This window comes from Perca fluviatilis, chromosome 1 (genome assembly GCF_010015445.1).
Source record: "Perca fluviatilis chromosome 1, GENO_Pfluv_1.0, whole genome shotgun sequence".
NCBI classification, from domain to species: Eukaryota; Metazoa; Chordata; class Actinopteri; order Perciformes; family Percidae; genus Perca; species Perca fluviatilis.
The window spans coordinates 22,266,194-22,285,297 of record NC_053112.1 but is presented as its reverse complement, the minus strand read 5'-3'; the positions used below and the strand labels follow the sequence as shown (position 1 = coordinate 22,285,297).

Here is a 19,104-nt window from a genome sequence, read left to right as displayed (position 1 = left end):
TTTCTACAATGCTAGAATATGATGCGTAAATATCTCTTTCACTCTGTTCCTCCCTCTCTCTCATGGGCTAAAATATAAGTTTCCTAAGTCATATTAACTTCCACGCTTTTCGCTTTAATGTAAAGTGTACAACTGTTCGTTTTGCAAATGACAGTTACTCATTGAATGGTTTCAGTTAAGAGCAGTATTTCATAAATGTATATTTTTAGACTATCATTCAGTCGGTCCGCTATTATCTGCCACGCTTTTTCTCGCGTTTAATTTTTTTATTTTTTATAGAGGCCGAGTTTCCTTCTCTACATATTATATGCCTTGCTCCCTGTATATATGGACATAGAAAATAAAGACACTGAAGAAATTGGACTCTAAAATCTAGAATCTATGAAGATAATTAAGTGATAAATTCCATGCACACTGTAAACATGAATGGAACAGAGTGATATTCATCAGTTATTTCCCCCCAAATATAAGGTCAAAAACAATTGAGGGGTCCTCTCCCTGTTGTTACATGAATGTACAGTAGCCTACATCACTAGATAGTTACTGGTCCAGTGAACTAAGACTATAATTTGGGAGGATTGTACAATTAGGATATGTTCTTAAATTGTACAATCCTCCCAAATTATATTCCCAGTTTACTGGACAACATAAATTGTGTGCTAAGAATGCCAAATACAATGCACATGGAAGTGGAACAAACATGATCCTTATTGTTAAAGAATTTAAAAAAAATTAATCAACTAAAATAATTAAAGGTGCATTGGTCAACTATAGAAATGTACAGCATTGTATGTATTGCCCTTAGTAACAGACTTCATTTAAAACACATTTGATATCAGCCTTTTCTAATTATCTCAACAACTGCCATAATATATTCATCAAACTTCTAACAACAATATGAACAGCAGTCTTCATACAGCAATATAACAGTAACAATGAATGTCACATGAATAATTCTAAATAAAAAAATAATGGTCACAACTTTAAATAATAACAGTACTTAAATAAACAGCAATATGCACCTGTTGTATTTTAATCCAGGCTGATAATACGGTAATAGGGTAAAACCACTGCTGGGTGATCAGAAAAGGCTCCAGGATTAAATAATTAGCCTGGTCAGGAGCAGGCCTCTCTCTCTCTCTCTCTCTCTCTCTCTCTCTCTCTCTCTCTCTCTCTCTCTCTCTCTCTCTCTCTCTCTCTCTCTCTCTCTCTCTCTCTCTCTCTCTCTCTCTCTCTCTCTCTCATTTCCTGTCTCTCTTCAGTTGTTCTAAATAAAGGAAAAAGCCCTAAACAATGTCTTTAAAAACAATTCTATATTCCCCAATCCCAGCTCCTCAAATGTGAGTATTTGCTGCTTAACTTTGTTTTGTATCTTAGTAAATATAAAATGGAACACAAAACAAGCAATTTGAAGACATCACATTGGGCTCTGGGAAACAGGGATGGCAATTTTTCACAATTTTCTGATATGTTTTAGGCCAAATGATTAATCAAGAAAATAATGAATCCTTCATTGCAGCCAGCTGTTTTCTTGTTGGGAAGGGTGGTTGTTTTGTTTTGCCTTCTATTCAGTCAACATGGAAGCTGTGGCAGCACATTGATCTAAGAAAGATGTCATTGTTAGGGATGATATTTCCGTAAATCGAAAGACAACTTCTACAATCTGTCACTGTGGCTAGGTAGCTAGCTAGCTATGTAGGAATATGACATCCCCATTCTAAATCCCACCTACCTCTGATTGGTCGACTGTTTTTCCAACCAGCGGAAACAGCCGTTAAAAGGCACAACACCAGACCTGTATAATCCTATCTTCTATGTTCCAGCTTGCAGAGATTCAAACGTCTGGAACCAGGTGTTTGTGCAACAAAGCATTAGCAGATTCTTGTGAAATCTTTAAAATGTAGTTATAATGTTTCTTGTTTGCTTAGAGCAGTTATTGATCTTTCATAATCTATGTTCCTATGATTTTTTTTTTTTTTTTTTTTTAGGGTTACAGTAATACAGCTAACTAACGCATAGTTAATAATAATGTTCACTATATGATTTTGTTGACTGGTGACTTCTGCTTCACAGTGGCGTGCAGATATAAGACACACACAGTGCGTGTATACACATAGATACCCTGCAGCCTTGCAAACCTACACAGACAAATCTTGTAATACATGCCTCACAACAGACGCCACTTCCACCCACATACACTCACTCAGTTGTGTTAATGTTTTACTCGTAAAAGGAGACCACTGCTCTTTCCCCATCAACTGTATTCTCATCATTGGGTTCACCGTGAACGTTAATTCCTAAAGATGAATCGGTTTCAAAAGAATAAGTGTGTGATATTCAGAAAGTAGATTCTTTTTTTTTCACAGCTGTGCAACTTTTTGTACACAGTTGTTCATTCACTCTGTCACTGTCGGGTTAAAACATCTATTGTAACTTTTTATTTTCCTTTCGGAGGCGACTTGTGGATTGTTAAATTTCAGTGACCTCTCGGGTTTATGAATGCCTTTCCCACCCGGTTGTGGAGACTCAAAGTTTTCACCAGACACTCACTCGTGGGTTTGTTCATTCAGAGAGTCTCAGTGCGTGACTAGGAGGGAAGTATTTAAACTTTGAAATGAGGGGGTGTGATGAGACTGCCCTGCCCTTTACTGCTCCTCTCTTTTTTTCTACTCCCCCCACCTTTTTTTATCAAAGCAGTGGTTTTATAAATGACACCGAAACTTGCGTGACTATAGATGTGGAAGCAGTGAACCATTTAGAAAAATCTCAGTGTAGTCCTCAAAGCGATCATCTTATGATTGAGTCATATTAACAGTGATGATACATGATGACGGGTTCTACATAATGCAGATGGTTTTACACACATTTATACATGTTATTCAGGATGATTCAGCTTGACATGAATTTAGCAGTTTTGCAAAGGCAGCACATTTTGATATTATTTAACCTATTTGTATTGCAGAAGCAAACTGATAGAAAATGACTTATGCTCTTCATTTAGCTGTAGCTTGAAGAGCAATCAGACATAGTCAAAACATTTCCATTGGTTAACCACTGGTCCCCCCTCCCTCCCCTCCCTTGCCCTACAGCTAGCCTGAGTGTATGATAGGGGAAACAAAAACCTCTGAGATTTGTCATGAGTCACTGTGGCACATGCAAGGTTAACACGGAAAAAGCATGCATGTGTAGATAAACTGTAGGGGTAGCTCTTCTGTCAGACAGAACAACCACTGTAATCTGAAAGATGGCTGGCAGCGATGGAGTGAAAAGATGCAAATGCATCTTTTTTTTTTTTTTTACTTTTTCATTTGTACAATTTTAAAATCTAGTTCTCACCACATGACAGGCGAGACAGGTGAGATACCTCTTGTGCTTAGATTTAGCTGTAAAGACCCACCTGCTCTATTTGCACAACCTCAAATGGTAAGCAAGATTCAGATCAGTGGGCTTTTTTTTTTTTTCTCACACCCAACAACCTGTTAAAAAAAAATTCCCAGCACCATTTCATGCTTTTGCAGAGGCTCACCTAACAAGTTAAACACAATTTATAGACTTATTAAACCTTAGTCTATTATTATGTAAGTATATACTATTATATATAAAATTCTTAAATTTCACTTATGATTTTTATAAACTCAGCTGAGAACTTTTGTTGACTTTCAAAACATTAACACGGATCTTGGAGAAGGGGTGTACATTTAAGATTACAAACACTTCAGCTAATACTGTACATATACTGTACTGTATAGCATCGTCATCCTTACAGATGGGGCAGATGTTTTGCTGGAAATATGAATGCTACTTCACTTAAAGTTTATCACTTTGTAGGTTTTCCCTCCTCAACAAATTCTTGTTAACTTAATGATTGACAATCTGAAGTAAACAAAAATGATATAAAAACATCAGATTAATCCATAAATATATTTTTAACATGCCTTCACATTTTCTCCCTCATTGATATCAAATTGGTTTACACTCTTGATTGTGAGTGCAAGTTTACTATGTATTTATATGTTGATAATAAAAAGGCTGTTATTCCCCTCTGCCATAGAGCTCCATTGTTGTCCAAAGGCTATTAAAAACACATCAATGAGCCACACTGTTTGCACCTGATGGCATGTTCATGTTTAAGTAACATTTGCTAAAAACTACAGTGCCCAGCTGTTAAAGGAAAAAGGCACACCTTTTTAATTTTGAAACATTTACATCTTCAGTAGGAATGAATGGCTTAAGTACCACAGACAGGGTAACTAACACATTGTTGGTCTTTTCTCGGGATCTCTGATGTATAGACAAAACTGTAGGGCCAACTAAAGTAAAACCTCCTCTGTATTCAGATCAGGCAGTTGCGAGGGCAGAAGGCGGCCCCCAGCTCCAGGGTCAGCAGTGGAGGCGGATGTACCAACTACCAGGATCTGTGTCTGGCCAGCCCCGCCTCCGCCGAGGGGGACTATCTGAGTTCAGACGAGGACCTTCTCCCCAGCCCGCTGCCTCCCAACGCCCTTTACCCCAGCCTGTCCGGCCCATGTCACCCATCTGCCCGCCTCGACAGCGAGGGCAGCACGGACAGCGAGGCAGAGGAGCGGGTTCTGACACATCCGGACCCACAGCAGCTGTATGGCAGCATGGTGTGCGCCGAGGCGCTGGATAACTGAGACCTGGAGGGGGGTGTGAAGGTTGCATTGGATTTCTTTGAGCTAAAGAGACGCTAGAGCTCTACAGGACGGGACTGCTACTGTAAACTGGAGCTGTATTATCCAATCCAGTGCGCCACCTCGGCTTTTCCAGTGTTTACCTTTAACTTGATGCAGACATAGTGGCATTGATTGGACCTCTTGTGATCATCACTTCCCGTTGTCTCTCCGCTCCCGTTAGTGTCTCCATCACCTTGTTCCCCACACTGTCCGATCCTGTGTTCCCTGTCAAAGAGGTAATGTAAAGCCTCTCTCCTTGTTCCCACGTGTAACCGCGCCAGAAACCATCTGAACACAAACATATGACACACACACAAACAAAATGGACTGAAACTGGACAAGCAAGACTAGTGTTGCCTCTCGCTGCTCGAGATCGACCCACTGGGCCTGAGCCTGTGACTGACGAGGAGTGAAACATGGGTAGACAGAAAATAACTCTTCCCTCTCCCTATAAACTGAGTGATAGACACTTGACCCACTGTATGCTCTGTCTACCCTTATATGACTCTCCTTCATGATTGGTTCAGCGTTAAATACATCTTTATCCTCTCTTTTCCCTTTTTATGCTCTCAATAGAAAGACACGCACAAAAAAACAGCCATCCATTTACCTCTCAGTGTTAAAAAGAAAATGAGTGAGTCCGAGAAGGAGAGGTGCAGTGTAGGAATATGTACCCGTCAAACTGTAGGGATATCGCAAGCTGGCATTCATTAATGAATCATTAACACTTTAACATACTACAGTAAATATGTGTGTTGTCTGTGGCTTGTAGATGGCGAGAAGCCAAGCGAGTTAATACAACAGCTCATGTCAAAACACATTCACCATAACCCACAGGACAAGGAAGGAAGAAACTCAACGTTGCCAAATCTTTTGTTTGTTTTTTAATTATTTATATGTTATAATTTATTTTGATATTTGTTTTATTTTTTATATATCTATATGAAACTATAGGAGTGTAGAGATACCGACAGAGGCCAAGCCTTCTACACCGTCCTTTGTGCCAACTAGTCGTCTGTTACAGGTTTACTGTGACACCGAGTGTTTCAGAGACGGAAAATGTGCTGCTATGATTTTGGATTTACTTCTTCCATTTTGTTCTTTCCGTTGTAATTTTTTTTGTTATCTTTGTGAGGTTGACATGCAACCTCCTGTTTACTGCCATAGATTAGGATGACAACTACTGTGCAGACTGATCAAATCTGAAAACTGTTTAACTTGATTCCTCCCTGGAGCTTCATTTTACATTTAGCAGTGATGGGAACAAGTTGGCTTTCTTTTAAAACCAAGCATGATCATTGTTTTTGTGTGAGTTAAAGGAATAGTTTGATGTTTTAGGACACTTATTTGCTTTCATGCTTAGAGTTGGATGAGAAGATTGGGTAACACTTTACTTGAAGTTTTCTACATAAGAGTGACATGACACTGTCATGACACATGAACCCTAACCATAACTTGTCATGACAAAACCAAATGACCCTTACTAAAAAAGCGTTTATGACTTGTTTATAATGTTTTATGAAACGTTATTGACCGTGTCATGTCACTATTATGTAGTAAACTTCAAGTGTAACCAAAGATTGACACTGATCTCCTATCTGTCAAATAGGATCCACAGACAGGAGGAGATAGTTAGCTTAGCTGGGCATAGTGACTTCCTGTGCACAGTCAAGAAAAAGTCCAGCAAGTAAACTTGTTTTAACAGTTTTTGGACGGGACTAAGTAACTGAATTGTGGCCACGGGCGGTACATGTATCATTATAAACGCTAAAGGAATATTAGCACAAGTACAAGAGGTTCATAAAGTCAGTCACTGACTCAGTAATGCCAGTTACAAATATAATGCAATAATATCTACCTACGTTTTGCTAGTGTTAGCTTAGCATTATAAGCAACTAGTCATACTGGAGCAAGTGAGTCTGTAGCAACAAATAAAAAACCCTGTGAGTATTGAATTGAGCAAAAGTTAGCCCTAATGTGTTATTTCCCCTTTCAAAAGTGACATTTTTTTGTCGCTTTAAACAAACAACATACATGTTATTAGTTAGAGGTTTAACTTTTGGACAGAGCAAGGCTAGCTGTTTCCTGTCTTTATGTTAAGCTAAGATAACCATCTCCTGGCTGTAGCTTCATATTCCGACAGACATGAGAGTGGTGTCAGTCCTCTCCCAAACATCAAACAGTTCCTTTAATTATCAGTGTCCCATACAAGTCAAAAGAAATCCAGGTAACTGTGCTGATCTGGAATCACCAGGTCATGTGCATATATCACTTTTTGACAGCTAAAACAGCAGCATGTGGGCCAATGAAAGTGGAGCTAGTAGTTCACAGCATAAGGATGCCAACAGAGAGTGTGTGGGTGGGAAATATTTTACATATCAAACATTAATATATTCTGTGTAGAAAAAAGGGTGTAAAATTAATGGAGAGATATGAAATATACAGTGTAACAGGAACAAAAGTATATGGATAGGATTTAAAGCTGTATCACTATCAGTCAAGTGTCTTACTGAAGATGGTGAGTGTGTATAGTTTTATCAAACAGGGTGCCATATGTAAAGCAGTGATCTGCTTTTTGCACTACAGGGAAAGAGGAAGTCTCTGCTCATGTCATTAAGCAGTGAGAGATGGTTGGGGCGAATGGATTCATGGTAGGATCATTTATTATTTTATTCACATCTTCAGAGGGGCCCTGACGTTATCTAAGTACTTTGCTCCAAGATTATCCATCCTGACTTTGTATTGTGCTCCATGGTTCTTCGGACTGATGTTGATGGATTTTCTCTAAAGGCCCCTTTTACGTGCAATACAAATGAAGGACTGGTAAACGAGAGAATCATTGTTGTCTTCTAAGAAATAAGGAAATTGGATCTTCCCGTAATCACCATTGAAAAGCTAAAGAGGATGTTGGTTTGCCCACCATACTGTTGCAAATAACAGCCTTTTAGTGGTCATTGCTGGGTGTAGCAACTGAAATCTCTACACTGAAATCAGTGTTTGGATGTCATCAGACCAAATGAGCATTGTAGAAATGGTGTTGAGTTTCTTCTAGTTCTTAGTATGTACAGACTGGCATCGGCTCTGTTGAGCATGAAATTTAGGGCCTTTTTACTTTGGATCATAACTGGCAGAATTTTTCACTTGAAGCTATAATCCTTAAGATCGGTCTATCAAACCTCATTCTTTTTTTATCATATGTATCTATTCAAGGCATTTACATTCTGTAATTGCCTTCCCATATAGTAGTTTTCATTGTTACTGGTGGTGCCCGTCTTTCCCTTGTGGGATTCAAAGGATTTACAGGAAAAGATAGATTTATGTACTGGACATGATGCAGAAGACATAAACTGGTGCGTGTGTGCTTTTCATGTACAGTAATGCAAAAGGCAACATTGGATCATGAGTCAAAAAACATTGTTTACTGTCTTCTATAAGGTGCCAGTATACTCTGTCAAAATTGCTTAAAGAATGGTCGAATAGATTTGGAAACCCCTTCCCACCGCAGCGCCCCACGGTCGGACCAGGGGTGTCCGACAATTTCTGTAACTGTCCAAAACTGACGAGCCCAACATTCACATCCACTTCATGCTGGGATTGGCCAGCTGTGCAGTGGTGAGAAAAGTAAGCTGGGTTTGAAATTAATTCTTGACAACTATTTCAGTTACTTTTGTTTTGATTTGTACACACATTAAATATTGCGTCTCCCCATCTTTATGACGGCAGGATTTTCAAGGGTTGCTATTCGAAGCAGCTATAAACACTTGCCTTCCGATGTGATCAGACAACCCATTTTACTACTTCTTTTCAAGCATAACTTGACCCTTAGTCTTCATTATCAAAACGTTGTCAAGCGGTAAATCCTCTCAGCCCATAATTTGGATGGCTGCACTGTGAACATATGGAGAAGTTCTTCTGTTGCATTTCTGACAGAGTAACCAGTCAAAGCATGTTTCAAACTGATCTCGGGGAGCCGTATTATTAAAATGCATTTGCCATTCCTACTGCTAACAAAGGGTGTTGCCCACCACAGCTGAAATCTTAAGGACTATAACTTTAATATTTCATTTTAGATTTTAGTCAAAAAATCTAAATGCATAAACTAATTGTGGGAAGCTTTCATCCAAAATGAACCCTAATCTGGACTCAGATCAGTGCTCAGTGTCCTTCAACACATTATAACACACCCGTACACTGCTGTTCAGTGATGGTGCTCTGTTCTCACCACCGTCTAAATACAACTCTATCTACTGTGACGAAACATTTTGATATGTTTGTAAATTACTTTTGAATATGGTACTAGCTCTCATCCTTAATATTATTTTTATAATTACCATAAGTACTTTGGTTTCTCATGCTAACAGCATTACATCATACGATAATGATTAAACATAATGTGCCATAATGGTAGGTAGATTTACACACTATGCTAAACCGTTTTATGTATGTTCAATGGTGGTTTGATCCAACAAGTCAGTCAGTACAGCCCTTCATTAAACAGCCATGTAATATAAAGTGAATTTTGTGTGGACTGAAATACGATCACACTGTGTTGCTCCAGCTTTATCATCTTGAAACTGGAACATCCACACACCTTTTCCCTGATTTAAAGTGGGGAATTGGACAATGCAGTGCAAAACAGTGTGTCACAGATGGGTTTTTCCTCACAGACGGTGTTCATCCGGGTTAGTCTAGTGTAGGATTTCTCAGATGTATGTACTGTATGTGACGGCTGTTGGATATCCACAGCATCATACCCAGGAACCTTGCCCACCCTCTCTCTTTCTGTCTTGCAATTCAACTGATGTTGTTATCAAATATATTAAATGACAGTACAGATTATATAAATTCCAGTATGATGGGGAAAAAAAATACATTTCAGTGTTCTGTATCCTATGAATGATACAAAATAAACTTTGACATTGCACCTTTGCAAAGGTCTGTTTGGGTTGTTGTTGTTGTTTATTACTGGGGGGGTTATATTTACGCAAATGTTAGTTATGACAGTAGTTTAGTGTAATTTAGCTTTGTTATAATGTAAGTCTTCTACTAAGTCGAGATTTATGCATCACTACATTAACCCTCTGAGGTCTAGGGGCATTTCTTAAATTTACCTTTTTTAGGGTATTTGCATATAACTGATCCCCATGTGTTTCTTATCAAAATGTTCAGAACAAACTTAGCTTTCCTAATAGTGATGGCCACATTTTTTCAAGAGCAATGTGTAAAGAGATAATTTGGTGCTAAAGAAACATTAATGTTGGCTTTTTGAAATTCCTCAAATCTCTTTTGAAAACCAACCTTAACTTCAGATGTGTTGTACGAATTGTCTCGGTGCTTGAAATTAATTTACCAAAGTCTTGGGTTATATATAATTAAAATAGTATATCAATGTCTGAAATGAAATTTTGTAAAATTGCTTTTTGAGTAGGAGTTTTTTTCAAACATCGTTTGGACGCACAGGTGCGTCTTTCGTCTTCAGAGGGTTAAAACAGGTTGCCCCACACAAACTAGTTTTTATACAGTGGGACGGCCCTCCTGCTTGGTGCGCTTTGCTTTCTGTGCCCAGGGCTGCAGACCTGTTGGAGGGTACGCAGCGACATGGGACCAATGCATTTAAACCAGAGCAGCAGCTGTTCTTCGGGCAGATTTCCTCACCTCACACCTCTGTGTTGTGGCTTCTGGTTCCTTTTCCTTTTTTTTCCTTTTTTTTTTTTTTACAGCACAATTTCTTAATGCAGCACATTTTAAATCATCCACTCCCTACACTACTGACTTTACAGATTCCTCCCATCCATTCTATTTAGTGGTAAAGAAATTAGAGTAAAAGAGGTAACATAAACATTGAAAAAGTGTCAACACATCTGACTCAGTCAAAATGTTAAATTACATTTACAATAGTACGGTGGCCAACAGGGGCAAACATACAATACAAATTAAGAAAACATCTTCATTAATTAGACAACACATGCAGCATTTAGTAAACGTGCTGCAAATACACACAACACAACCAAATAACAAATGCGCTGCAAATACAGAAACGATGCAAAAAGAAAAGCACACAATCCCCGAAAAAAAACGCTGCATCCAGATTACACAACAGAAGTTCTCCAGGCTCTAGGGGGGAGTGCTAAGTGGAACCATAGACACAATGGACAAATAGTCTTTAAACGCTTCAGATGTAAAGTTATTCGCTGTCAAAGTGACGCCAAAATGAATGGCAGTCAATGGAAGGTGATGGCTTGTTTGCCTCAGAATCTCCCCATAGGAGGTATGCTTTCCGGATGCTCGCTTACCCCCAGAGTTGAACAGCTTGATTTTCAGAGAGAGAGAGAGAGAGAGAGAGCGGGGGCACGTTCAATCTCAGAATGGTGTGCACCGTTGTGAAACTGTGTGCAACTGCTTTGAGATCATAGACTAAGTATTAAGTCTATGTTTGAGATATGTTTTCTCTCGTTTGTTGGGTGTGTCTCTAGTTTATTGGCTCAGGTCACAGGTGATACTCAATCAGCAGAGACGTGTCTGTAAACTCGTAGTACTAAAAAGGCAGAGCGCTCTCCCCCCGTGGGGTCTAAAATCAAGCTGTTCCACTTAGCGCTCCCCCTAGAGGCCTGGAGAACTTCCGTTGTGTAATATGCAGCGGGGGTTTTTTTGTTTTCGGGGATTGTGTGCTTTTCTTTTTGCATAGTTTCTGTATTTGCAGCGCGTTTGTGTATTTGGTTGTGTTGTGTGTATTTGCAGCGCGTTTGCTAAATGCTGCGCATGTGTTGTCAAATTTATGAAGATATTTTCTTAATTTGCCTGTGTATTGTCTATTTGCATGTTTCATTAAGTTGCAGTACGTTTGCCCCCGTCGGCCACCGTACAATATACCTCAAATTACAAAACATGCTAATAAGATCAGACTAAATGACTAGCTAAATAGCAGTTTAGATAGTTTAGTATAATCATATATTTCCCACTCATTCTAAACAGCATAAATAGGCCTACTACTAACTGACATATATTTCTCAATGTATACATATACAGATGAACATGTTATACCTACATTTACAAAGGATTAGAAGCTACATTTACATTACATTTACAGTTATTTTTGTCAGTTGTGATGGCACAGTGACTTCCTGTTTACAGATAAAAATATTTCTTTACAAAAAAACTTAGTGATGAATATACATATAGCTGGTGATGCATTTTTCAGTCCACCGTTCTTAATTTCACAGAATCTTTAGTATAAATATGTTCTCCATGATGTCAATTTCTTCTTCCTTCAAAGCTTGAATGCCACCAGAAATACAAAAAAACTAAGACGTCTCTGTGATTACACAAGTACAATTAAATGGAAGTATAAAGCTGGCCTTATTCAATATTATTCTAATGTTAACAAATCCCATTAAAAGACCAAAACTAACAAACTGTTAGTCCATCTCTCACTGCTTTCTACTCCCCTACTCAGCCCATGTGTTTCTACTGACGACATTGATGTATAGTTGTTTTTTTAAAAAGGCTCAGTAAACAGCTGGCCACTGTAGTTTGTAGCAAATGTTACTCGAACAGGAGGAAATAGTGCATTTGTTGGGAACTATTTTCAGCAGTGGATTAATACACATTTAGCTCGAAGCTGCAGTGCCCATGTTCATAATGAAGGAACATGTCGGTGGAGTGATGCGGCTCATTTGTGTGGGTTTTATAGTTTCTCATCTTTTAACACAACTTTTCACACCCCCACTTCTCTTTCTCATTAATGTGCAATGCTTTTTCTATGAATACTATGGAAGGGAATCTGCTGTTGCATCAGAAAGCTTCTTTTAAAATTGACCTCAGTGGTTATTTTGTAACCTGACTGTGTCAACATGTGTGTCAACACTTTCTGAAGAATTTTCAGCATAGTCTTTCTTCCTCTCGCTTCGACAGATGTCTTCCCTAGATTAATCTGACGCTCAGTTTAATGCACCACTGCCACATATCCATCCATAACTTGCACCCAAAGTGTTTTTGTTGTGTTTTCTGAACTAGAGCTGGACAGATTATGTGCTGCTGTGAGCATGCAGTGTTTGGGGTTTGTATGTGAGGAAGCAGTGTGGTTGTCGGCTCAGAGGTGTCTGAGCTGAAACACTTCCTCGTCTGTTTCTACTGTCATCTCACGACCTGCAGAGAACATCAACGGCTCACAATCCAGGCTGACTCGACATTGTCTCATAAGACTTTTTTTCCCAGTTAAATTCTTATTGTGAAGTTTGTGTGTGACGTTAAGAAGAACTGGTGGAATGTAAAAATCTGGTGAGTTTTTGCATATCTATTTATGAAAAGTACCTTCATATTTTTTGGTTAAATGAAAGCTACTACAGCTTTGGTTTGTTGATGTTTATGTTTTCTATTTTACATGATGATTTAAAGGAAAACGCTTTTGGGCTCTTTGACTAAATGGTAGGCTAAAACTAATTCTGTTGAATTATTTCAGAAGTAATGATCCATATCAATGATAATCAGCTAGTTTAGTAATTATCTCATTACTAAACTAGCTGATCTTTTTCTGAATGGTTTCATTTATTATACAGAGGGAAGAGTAAAAGTATGCACAAACAACCTGTTACAAGATGTTTTTTAAATGTAATGTCAGTCAGTTGACACATTATCTTTTAGTGATTACCAGAGTTCATAAACAATGTTTCTGATTTATCGCAAACACAGTTTAAAAGAAATGTAAAGCACAAAACGGCTGTCAATTGTATTGCAACGCCTTTGCTCCTCTGTTAATATCGTGACACATATACATTACAGATTCATACTGAATGTGACGGCGAATATAGGACAAATTTTGTTTGACTGTACACATTATGTTGTTCAGTCAGTATTCAACACCAGTTCTAACATGTCATCCTTCTGAACTAAACAGTACTAAAAAAACAAAAGATGTAACACTAACATGCTCATGCAAAGAAGTATACAAATTAAATGAATAATTGAATATATTTCATCAATCAAACAAAGTTCCTCATAGCCAGATATATCACATAAAATGTGATTTAGCTTCTTATTAAATTAATGGCATTATGGCATTAGTACCGTATTAACAATCTTATAATGTAATATACAATATATAATTCACAGGGGCTGATTTTCTGCAGAACAAGTGCTTTGGTGATACGTTTAAGTATATTTAGCTGATAATACTTTTATTTCTACTTTACTTAAGTAGAATGTTGAATGCAGGACTTCTACTTGGAGTGTTTTTAGATTGCTGTATTGGTACCTATACCGTATATAGTATAATATCTCTGAGTTCTTCTTTCACCACTGCAAACAACCTTGTGCATGTTACATAAAAAAGAATATCTAAAGTCACATGCCTTTCTGTGTTCCACATTTGATACATATATCAGGAATACAGGTATTGAATTGATTGAACACGGTTGGTGTCATAATCCATTTATGTCGGTCCATTTATGTCGGTGAAATTTAAAGCAAGTCTTTATTGATTGTGTTTGCATTTGAGCAGATGTCTTGCCAATCCTCTGCAGTAATCTCGTCATTTATTTTCACACAAGCCTTTAATTTTCTAAGGAGATCTGGAAACTGTCCACCATTATTTTGTAAAAGTGAGAGGTCTGTCCTCCCATGGAGTGATGCTTTACTGTTATCTACTAAGTGAAGATAGAAGCTAATTTACAGCAGCTTGTTTTATTCTTCTTAATCTATAATTTTAAGTTGTTTTTTTTTAAATAAACATGTAACATGTTTTTTGCTTTAACACCTCCGTGTCCTCCACTGAAATCCTCCACTGCAGCTTCACCTTTGCTCAAGTGTTATTCATGAAATGCGTTGCAGTTAGTTAAGTGATATATTTGCAGTTCTGATGTGACTGTTTGTGTCACAAGTGTCACAAACCAGGTTTGAATGTAAGTCTAAATGTCAGTTTTAATCATATTTGGCGCACATTCACCTGCAGTGTGAATGTAGCGTAGCAGCTCCACACATGGGAGAAACATCTCTGCAGTGATGAGGCCTTTAGTGTCAAGTAAGCCACTCCTGCCTAAATGGCATCTGACTGGCCACCTGGAGTTTGTAAAGCAGAATTTAAAAGACGGAACAAGAAGAAAAAGATTCTTTGGTCGGATGTGACAAATCTTCCCCGGGGGCAGGTAAACTGGCCCAGCAACGATCAGACAAAAACACAGAGAGGTCCATGAAAATAAAACTTTTTAGAGCAACCCTGTGTGAAACAAATCCAGGCTGAGAGCTTGAAAAGGTCTGCAAGGGGAAAAAAGCTGCCAAAATCCAGATGTGCAAAGCTAGCAAAGGGAGAAACAAGAATAAAGCAGAAACAATAGTTGAAACAAGAAGGCTAACTTCTCTGTCACTTAATAAAAGGCCTGATACTTCTATCTATAGCTACATGTCAAGATCGATGGCCCAAAACAAAAACAATGTATCATCTGTAACAACTAACCCGCTGTCACCTATCGTTACATTTTAATCTACATGTTGTCAACACCAAACACTTTGTCCTTTCTGATGATCCCATTCTTTGTCTGTTCATCAGTATGAACCAGGTGCAATTCTAGGCTCAGACCTTTAGGGGGGCTCAGCCCCTAATGAGAATGTGACACGGATACAGTGCCCCTGCTAAATCAGTAATTTAATTAGCCGATAATCTCGGAGCTAGCTACTGAACAACGTCAGCTAACGTTTTTTTCACACTATTAACACTATGATGGAACTAAACCTGACACTTTATAGGTCACAGTAATAACGACCAATTTGACACAATGTTCTAACATCTGTTCTAATCTGCACCATGAAATTACCAACTTCTTCTCTGGGAATGTTAAACTTCACAACCGCATCCTGCTCTCCTTCTGACAGAGTCAAAACTACTTTTCTGTTAAACCTTTCCTTGACTGGGTTGCTACTGCTGTACACAGGGAACATACTACTACTATTGTACACAGGGAACATACTACTACTACTGGGTTACAGGTCCATAGCATGGCGACAGCCCTTTGAACCTGTAATTGTTTGTCCTCTGTCACTAACAGACAAGTTCGCAAACTCTAACTTGAAGTACTAAAATAGATTTAAAAAAATATATATTTAAAAAATCTTTTTTTTTAGTTTGAGCATCCCTAAAAAGATTCTAAAATCGCCAATGGTATGAACAAAACTATATCATATGTTAATTACAATGATTCAAGTAGGAAACAAACTATTGAATGTACAGTTCTACTGCCCTCTTTTGGGCAGTACAAATATCACATGTAACACTTTGGGTCCATCGTTTTAGTGTTAGTGTCAGCTGGTACACTACATATGAACTACTGCTGCAGAGTATACTAATTTGGTTTAGTTTCCATAACATATGTAAATATGTAACCACTAAGATTTAGAAAAGGAAAAGGTGAATGATTCATCTGGTCTGTGGGAGAGCACAGGCTGTGCCAAATTGAATTCAATCAATAATACATTTTATTTTTTTAAACCCCTCTAGATAACTTTGATTTCAGGTGTAGAGCAGATCTTCCTCCCTTTTGAGTGATGCCTCGTTCTTTCTTGGTGAAGCGAGGAGGGCTGCACCACCTAGGAAAAAAGACTGGGTCCAGGAATACGTCCATGCAGTACTCCACATCAGAAACACAAGATAATGATGCAGTAGCCATCACATTACTGCAGCAGGACCTTCCTGCTGACTGCCACTCTAATGGAAGTAATCACCTTCAGCCATTCAGTCCCAAATCTTATGGTGGGTGACAGAGCTAATTCCTATATATATATATTTTTTTTAAGTCTTTATCACAAGCATTGTTTAACAGAGACAACAAATACACAAAACACTTCCTAGATAATTTTTAAAAACCAAATGATTTCTAGTAAGCGGCAGTGACGGGTTTAAAGTAGAGGACGGGACACAGAATGTATTTATTTTTGTATTTACTTTTATTTGTTGTGTGACAATTATTCAAATAATTCTGATAATCGTACATATGCTATTGAAATATTCAAAGGTGTATCATGAATCCAAGGTTTCAGACGTTTGCATAAATAGCAGCCAGTCAACTTACCTGTCTGTCTTTATACTCAGACTGTAGATCTGCTGGGCCCTGCAGTCCTGTCAACTCAAATACTTTAAGCCCAGTGGAGAAAGACGAGTCTCGGCCTCCCACACCAGCTGTATGGTCCAGGCCTCATGTGAGCTCAGAATATCGAGACAAACTGTCTGTGGGACTGGGAGATTTGACTCAGCACCCTCACATCCTGAGGGAGATCAGGAGCAGTGGCTGCTTGAAGATCAGTGCTCCGAGGCAAGAGTGTCCACTCTGTAGCAAAGTATGGCATCCCTTCCAGTTTACGTTTTCACATCTTCTGTTTTTTTTCACGGTTTCCATGGTATTTCTAGAGGTAGTTTCCTGCCTTCTGCTCTCCTGAAGTCTAAAGTTATTTTAACGTGTTAAAGTGATGTTCATCTTGTCTTTGCAGGTATTTTCATGTTTGTCAAGTTTGAAGACTCACATATGCAAGAGTCACGGAAGCAGAGCACCAGCACACAGCAAGTCCAGCAGGACAGACACTGAGCAGTCATCGTGCAGGGGCAAGGTCAGCATCACATTTCTTCTTATATGGAATTATCTTACTATCTCACACTAAAACAATCAATTTCATGCACATATGAGGTGCCTGAATCCATAACCACAGTACCTGTTGTTTTAGGAGAGGACATTTGGCTGTACAGTGTGTGGAAAAGTGTTCAAGCGCTCCTCCACCCTCACTACTCATCTGCTCATACATTCAGACACCCGTCCCTACCCCTGCCAGTACTGTGGCAAAAGGTTCCACCAGAAGTCTGACATGAAAAAACACACCTTCATACACACCGGTGGGTTTCCCCTTTGGCTGTTTCTAATATGCTGACCTCATTTAAATGAAATTATTAAACTGAACTGCTGTTTCATTTTGTAGTACATCTCTATGGTAATCGATAACACTTATATTAGCCCGGGCACCACTAATGCTAATCACTAGCGTTAATTGTTAATTTTGTTAAATTGTTAAAATTGTTAAAGATTGCATGTGAACTCAAATTTACAGTATTACAGTAAACAAATGTTTATTGTTCTGACAAGCATTTATACTGTATTTTGTCACAATAACAGTCCCTTTACTCTTACTTGTGCAACATATATATGTGAAAGTAGTCAGCAACACTGTTCATTTGCACATAGTACATTAAATCCTTTTCTCTGAAATCAATTATTCCATTCCATTTCCATGTTTGAAAAAGGTTTGATCATCATTACTGCCAAAATGAAAAAAAATATATATATATATTGATTGTGTTATCTTTGTACAGAGCCAGGTTAGCTGTTTCCCCGATTCCAGTCTTTATGCTAAGCTAAGCTAACCAGCAGCTGGCTGTAACTTCATAATTAGCATCTAATATCAATCTTCTCATCTAACTCGCAGTAAGAAAGTGAACATACTTATTTGTATATTTACCAAAATGTCAATTTTTTCTTGAAGTTATTTTTAAGCAAAACATCCATTGATTGAAGTCTCTAAAATGCCCTTATGTTATTGTAAAATATATTTGGCAAAACAAGCTATTTAATACTCTATGCATGACTTAACTGATTAAATAAGGTAATATATTAAATAATTGAAGTACTATTCATCTTGTCAGAATTTGGCTAAAGGGGGCCAACTTGAAAGACTTTTAAAACATCAGAGCAGTGTCTGTTTGATCAACAGTTTGAACATCCTGTGTATTTACATGACGTGTGCTGTGTTGTGTTACCAGGCGAGAAGCCCCATGTGTGTCAGATATGTGGGAAGGCATTCAGCCAGAGCTCCAACCTCATCACCCACAGCCGTAAACACAGGGACGACCGGCCCTACCGCTGTCCTCGCTGCCTCTACAGCTTCCAGCACAAAGTGGACCTTAGGCAGCACCAGGACCACCACTGCACCTACCGCTGATCGCCAAGTCAACATCGTAGCCTTTTTTTTTTTTTTTATAACCAGCGGAAACACATTCAGGACAGAAAGCTACTGAGTGTGTTGACTACTTTTTCCCAGTATGTAAAATACAGTTTTTTATTTATATACAAGAAATTCACTATTATTTGTTAACATCATGTTTACAGCGAGAGAAAGTAATTGCCCCTTGTGGGATTAATAAAGTTGTATTGAAGTGAGAGATGCCATCATATGGTTCCTTACAAAAATATTGGCATTACTAAAGATGATTCAGTTTTTAAGAGAAATGTTCTTATGTTTCCCACGTCTATATTCTCTTCAGATCTGTGATCATGTGAGTGTGTGCTGCTGAACTTTTGCTTTCCCTCTACAGTACACAAGATGTAATATTATAGAAATGCAGCTTTGACACAGACTGATGACACTGCATTATTTCATCATA

The 19,104-nt window shown here is 38.3% G+C and overlaps 2 protein-coding genes across 3 annotated transcripts in view; both read left to right on the top strand.

Moving 5' to 3' along the window:
* Positions 1-9,632, top strand: part of evi5l (ecotropic viral integration site 5 like) — a 44,882-nt gene extending 35,250 nt beyond the window's left edge. For both annotated transcript variants that reach the window (XM_039796121.1, XM_039796116.1), the window contains one exon: positions 4,338-9,632. In XM_039796121.1, coding sequence (XP_039652055.1) covers positions 4,338-4,655 — 318 coding nt within the window. In that variant the 3' untranslated portion in view covers positions 4,656-9,632. The remainder of the gene's footprint in view (positions 1-4,337) is intronic.
* Positions 9,633-12,215: 2,583 nt separating this feature from the next.
* Positions 12,216-18,880, top strand: LOC120556520 (zinc finger protein Gfi-1b-like). The gene is made up of 6 exons (XM_039796166.1): positions 12,216-12,971; positions 16,180-16,431; positions 16,771-17,015; positions 17,166-17,282; positions 17,397-17,562; positions 18,484-18,880. Exons 2-6 carry the CDS (start codon positions 16,227-16,229, stop codon positions 18,660-18,662), a joined length of 912 nt encoding a protein of 303 aa, XP_039652100.1. The 5' UTR covers positions 12,216-12,971; positions 16,180-16,226; the 3' UTR covers positions 18,663-18,880.
* The last annotated feature ends 224 nt before the right edge of the window (positions 18,881-19,104 follow it).

Excerpts from the sequence above, each read along its gene's own strand:
- LOC120556520 (XM_039796166.1), top strand. The coding sequence starts at position 16,227 with ATGCCTCGTTCTTTCTTGGTGAAGCGAGGAGGGCTGCACCACCTAGGA. Across the intron at positions 16,432-16,770 it reads ATTCAGTCCCAAATCTTATG|ACTGTAGATCTGCTGGGCCC; the intron begins GTGGGTGACAGA and ends CTTTATACTCAG. Across the intron at positions 17,016-17,165 it reads AGTGTCCACTCTGTAGCAAA|GTATTTTCATGTTTGTCAAG; the intron begins GTATGGCATCCC and ends TTGTCTTTGCAG.